Source organism: Cenococcum geophilum (assembly GCF_001692895.1).
Source record: "Cenococcum geophilum 1.58 unplaced genomic scaffold K441scaffold_52, whole genome shotgun sequence".
Classification (NCBI taxonomy): Eukaryota; Fungi; Ascomycota; class Dothideomycetes; order Gloniales; family Gloniaceae; genus Cenococcum; species Cenococcum geophilum.
In genome coordinates, this window is record NW_027137610.1 from 744,015 (window position 1) to 749,948 (window position 5,934).

General features: G+C 45.1%; 1 protein-coding gene across 1 annotated transcript; it reads right to left on the reverse strand.

Annotated features, from left to right (window-relative positions):
- Nucleotides 1–355: 355 nt before the first annotated feature.
- K441DRAFT_734386 (uncharacterized protein) lies at nucleotides 356–2,195 on the reverse strand (the record flags this gene model as incomplete). The annotated part of the gene is made up of 7 exons (XM_067654276.1): nucleotides 356–472; nucleotides 532–595; nucleotides 707–971; nucleotides 1,039–1,141; nucleotides 1,195–1,412; nucleotides 1,590–1,868; nucleotides 1,976–2,195. The coding sequence occupies 7 exons, from the start codon at nucleotides 2,193–2,195 to the stop codon at nucleotides 356–358; spliced, it is 1,266 nt and encodes a 421-aa protein (XP_067499411.1).
- Nucleotides 2,196–5,934: the final 3,739 nt, after the last annotated feature.

Consider the following 5,934-nt stretch of genomic DNA (forward strand, 5'->3'; position numbering starts at 1 on the left):
TATCTTTCCAGACTATCTCTGGACTCCCAGCGTTAATAAAGCGAAAGAAATCATAGGAGATTGGCTTATCTCTGCTGATCAGTTCGCCTTGGCGTAGAAACTAATGAATTTGGCCTATCGCATATTTCTTGCCATCATTGGGGTCTCTTCGGATACACATTTTCTTGTCATAAATTTTCTTATTGTTGAAGGGTTTATTATAGAGTATTCCATATGAGCTACGACAACGCAGAGAAGGAAGGATGAAAGTATTATATTTTAGTTAATGAAGTTGATTAATTACGAGGCCTTTGCAAACCACGAGCTGGCTATCAATATGGTTAACCGAATAATGCATATTGTTATGCTTTAATACTTACGGGTTCTTATTTATGAGAATCTTTATGCCCTGCCCAAATAAGCCGTAGCGTCTTAAAAGCTGGCTTTGCACGTATTTAGAAGAATAAAGGCCCCCTGAGAGAACGAAATGGGACTAATTTGGTAGAGTCAGTTAACACCAATAACATCCCCGCAGGATTATAATTCGCTTACAACTTTCTCCAATCGTAGTCCGTTTATGCGAATAAGCTGTCGGTTGATAAGATCGAATATTCCACTAATCTAGACGTTAAATATCTCTCGAATATCATTCCTGGTACCATTTCTAATTAGCATAGGTAAGAGCAGGACGCTAGAAGATTGAAGAGGATTTAGATTTTTGGCTTACTGAGCGAATACCATATAGCCGGACTTAATTATGCCGTCCAGGAAAGTGAAGTTACGAGGCAAACCTGGAATTCTTAATAGGATCTTTGGGAGCGGTGGGTTTTCCTCTACCCCTTCTTTGATATACTGAAACTCCCCTTTGACCATATCGTTGGCAGCATATTCTGGTAACTGAACACTCGGAAATTTACAGCGAATGTTATTTAGACGTTCATCGACCCTTTTTTGGAAGGTCTCGTCAATCTGAACTAATCTAATTGCATCTCCTAAATATCTAAGTGTAAAGTGTTAAATTAGTGATTACGTTTGCAGAATCTGAATACGGAGACAAACCGGTGGCTTTGTTAAGCTGTTCTAATTCAGTGATCTTCTCCATTTCTTCTTGGTTATGCTCATCGATGTATTTGAGTGAAATAACTTTAACAACGGAGATATCCTTAGCAGCAGCATCAGCAGAGCCCCCGGTTTAAAGTCTTGTGTAGCATATACCGTTATACCACCACTAGAGTCACAAACAAGGATAATATTCCCCTCTCTCATCTCCGAACCCTTGGCAGTAGATTCGTTGATTGATTGTGAATCCCCGCTCCGGGCGCTCAGTGGTATATAGTTGTGTGGACTAGCTGCTGTGTATACCGCTGCGGCCTCCGCCTCCGTCAACCGAATATTCACAGAATGTCCCTCACTATCCTTCCCGAAGCCGGTGTCTTTCACAATTTTTTTAAACTTATTGGTTACTGACCCCTCCTAAGTGGTCGGCACGCTGAAAAGAAAGTCGATTGTGTGTTTTCCCCAATCGGCAAGCTCGAAGGAAGAACTAATGTATTCACTAATATGCTTGTACAATCCTGTTAAGAAGTCTTTATACCAATCTCGCACATTACCAGACCTTACGTCACCATATATCCCTACGGGACAGCCAGCACTGTCTTTGAATGTTTTCTCTAAAAATTCGGGGTCGAGGAAAAGTTTAAAGCAGTCCTTTACGGCCTCACCCCGGTCCAATTTACCCGGTGGCGGACATCCAAATCCCCACGAAGTGAAGAGTTTGGTACCAGCACGATATCCAACGGCGGTTGGGACTTTGTTCCTGATTTCATTGATTCCCGGCCATCTATTGATGATACGAGGTGTGGACCAGTCCGTTGCGCAAAATGCGACACCTATGACTAGTGCTCAGCACCAACAGTGCAACTGTTCCCTCGGGGTAAATAATCGTCCAAGGTCTCACTTTCCCTGTAGTGTTTATCAAGTTGCATATCCAACTCACCTGTGTACGTCAACCCCATATCAACTCCCACGATGATCCGGTCAGGAGGCATTCCGGCGGCCACGGTAGCTCTCCGTATTGTTGACGGTGCATGAGAGTGCAGGATAGATAGGGCAAGAGTGGGGTTCGGCATCATGCCATGCCCAAGAGGGGCGTGCCAAAAACTTATCCACGATGTCATGCGGGTCACCGGAATCATCACACGGCTTTGGACTATCATGCTAGAGGTATCAACAGTGGAGAAAATCGTAAGTGCACTGCAATGCCACGTGTTCCCCTTAAAATGTCAGGTCTCCCACTTTGTTTGGGTGAGCAACAATCGGTACTAAACCAATGGGATTGCAATCTCCCCACGATAGTCTAATCCAATCTGATCCTGTTAAGCCGTAATCTATAGCAGTCGAATAGCTAAACTAGATTAATCTAGAATAATAAAAGCCTAAAGAGATATTTAGTAAATGGTCTTAGCGAGCTTAGACTTATCTCGACCCTAGACAATATTATTACGTATTTATTACAGGTTATATAAATATAAGGTCTTTTCCTTTAGACTAATAAACGGGCCCGTTACGTACTAAAAGTATATAAATAATATTCTTTCCGACCACTTTAATAAATTCTATAAGGTATACCTAGACGACATTCTAATATACTTAAATAACGAACTTAAATACAAAGCATATATTAAGAATATCCCAGAGAGACTACGGAACGTAGGCTTATAAGTTAATATTAAAATATATATATTTAGAGTAAAATAGGACGGGTTTTTTAAGAGCAATTATTAACTGGAACTTCGCCCTCATTAATATCTTTTATTAGATAAAGAACTAGAGTTAGATAAAAAAGGCCACAGGTAGTAGTTAGGGATTAAACGTAGTAATCAGCTGATAATATCAGCCGTCTATAATTCCTTTCGGAAGGGGTAGAGGTAGTAGAAAAAAAAGTAAAAGCTACTTCTATATCTAAAGTAGAGGTTTAGCTTAATACGCCGTTCTCGCTTATATATTCCTATTAGGGCGTATCCTGAGTTACTAGCTTTAGATTTTATAGCGTTTAGGTCCTTATAGGTCTTAGGCGGCTAAAAGGTAGAGTATTAAAGAGTATTTTAGGGCGAGGCGTAGTATCATCAGGAAAACTTTTTTTGGGCGCGTTGTTGTAGCCGAAAATTAGGGTCTGCTTAACTCGCTTAAGTCGCAATTTTAGTGATTTGCGGTAATTTGCAGCGATTTACTACAAACTTACAGGCTACTTGTGCAAATCGCCGCAAATTACTAAACCCAATTTTTGGCTGCAACAAAAATGCTACAAAACTGCACAAAGCTCTGCACGAAGCTCTGCACGAAGCTCTCACGAAGCTCTACACGAAGCTCTACACGAAGCTCTGCATGAAGCTCTACACGAAGCTCTCACGAAGCTCTGCACGAAGCTCTACACGAAGCTCTACACGAAGCTCTACACGAAGCTCTACACGAAGCTCTACACGAAGCTCTACACGAAGCTCTACACGAAGCTCTCACGAAGCTCTGCACGAAGCTCTCACGAAGCTCTGCACAAAGCTCTACACAAAGCTCTCACGAAGCTCTGTACGAAGCTCTACACGAAGCTCTCACGAAGCTCTCACGAAGCTCTCACGAAGCTCTGCACGAAGCTCCACACGAAGCTCTCACGAAGCCCCGCACGAAGCTCTCACGAAGCTCTGCACGAAGCTCTCACGAAGCTCTGCACGAAGCTCTACACGAAGCTCTCACGAAGCTCTACATACCGCTCTGCACGAAGCTCTACACAAAGCTTTACACGAGGCTCTATACGAGGCTCCACATAAAGCTCTGCGTACAGAGGCTCTGCACGAGGCTCTACACGAAGCTCTGCACGAAGCTCTACACGAAGCTTTGCACGAGGCTCCACACAAGGCTCCACACAAGGCTCCACACGAAGCTCTGCGTACAGAGGCTCTGCATAAGGCTCTGCACGAAGCCCTGCACGAAGCCCTGCACGAAGCTCTGCACGAAGCTCTGCACGAAGCTCTGCACGAAGCTCTGCACGAAGCTCTACACGAAACTTTGCACGAGGCTCTACACGAAGCTCTACACAAAGCTCTGCATATAGAGGCTCTGCACGAGGCTCTGCACGAAGCCCCACACGAAGCTCTACACAAGGCTCTGCACAAAGCTCTACACAAAGCTCTATACAAAGCTCTACACGAAGCTCTACACGAAGCTCTATACGAAGCTCTATATATAGAGGCTCTGCACGAGGCTCTGCGCAAAGCTCTGCGTACGGATGCTCTACCGAAGCTCTACATAAAACCTTTGTGTGTGCGCGCGACACATTACGATCGGGTCCCCGCTATATTCCCGATAGCCTCTACACGTGCCTCTGCCAAGTATACCCTCTATTCATTTTTTACCCTTCCTTACATCCTCCCTACCTAGGGAGACACTAGAACGACAGCCAGCAGATGACCGTCGCCAGAACCAGACGACCGTCGCCGGAGCCAGACGGCCGTCGCCGGAGCTAGACGACCGTCGTCAGAGCTAGATGACCGTCGTCAGAGCTGGACGACCGTCGCCAGAGCCAGACGGCCGTCGCCAGAGCCAGATGACCGTCGCCAGAGCTAGACGACCGTCGTCAGAGCTAGACGACCGTCGCCAGAGCTAGACGGCCGTCGCCAGAGCCAGACGACCGTCGTCATCGCCACACGGCCGTCGCCAGAGCCACACGACCGTCGCCAGAGCCACACGATCGTCGCCAGAGCCACACGACAACCGTTCGAACGACCAGCCAGCGAACACTATAAACGATTCGATCGATCGATCGAATCAAGGCGACATAGACAGGTAGGCATAGACAGGTAGGCACAGACAGACGGACAGACGGACAGACGGACAGACGGACAGACGGACATACGGACAGACGGACGGACAGGTAGGCAGGCAGGCAGGCAGGCAGGCAGGCAGACAGGCAGGCAGGTAGGCAGATAGGCAGGCACTAGGCCAATCGACGATTTAGAGCCTCTGCGAGAGGCTTCCCCCTTAACGCCTAAGTAGATAGCTCTATATTTTATATAGTTATAATATAAATATTTAAAAGTATATTATAGCAATCTATGGGAATATGTAATAATTTGGTTATTATATAATTACAATTTATATAAGCTCGGACCCCCGGAACTCGGTTGCCTCCTGAACTCGGACGCCTAACCGAATCGGTCACCCTATTAATTTGAGTTATCTACACTTGATTAATCAAGGTTGACCATCTCTGTATACATGGATTTTGATATATTGGCCTTGGCCTTTTGAGCAGACACCCTTTCGGGTCGTGATTTCGTCTCCTTTGCCTTTGCACGTGCCTCTTCCTCCTCTGCCTTACCTATCCCTTGGTGTGGCAAGAATTCAAGGACTTTTCGTATATGCACGCCTCATAAGCCAATCTAGAGGCTCCATACCGTATAGAGCTTGGTGTTGGAGCCTCGAGTCAGTACGCAGCAAGGGTGCTGGCGCCTTATTAACGCTTGGATATTGCGGTAAACAGCAGCAACGTGGCCAGGAAGCCTATAATATTTAGTGTAGTTAATTAAAAAGCTTTAATATTGTGTCGCCGTCTATTTAATTATTAAATTATTAGTAAAATATTGTCCTTATGCCGCCTAAAAAACGTTGTACATCTTTAGCTCTAAAGCCTCTAAAGCCTCTAAAAGCACCCTAAGCCTAGAAGTCTTATTTATAATCCTTTTAAGCAATATAGTATACATATAATAGCTTATCGGCAGTAGCTACGCAGCTGGCAGTGGTGCTAATTAAGGATATTAAGGAGGCTTGGCCAAGCAGCTAGATAGAGGATATTAAGGACAAATTAGGAGCCGTTTTTAAGGCCCGCGGCGAGACTGCTAAGGATAAGGTAGATAAGGTAGATGAGACTAAACTACTAGAGCTATTAGCTGAAGAAGTTATAAA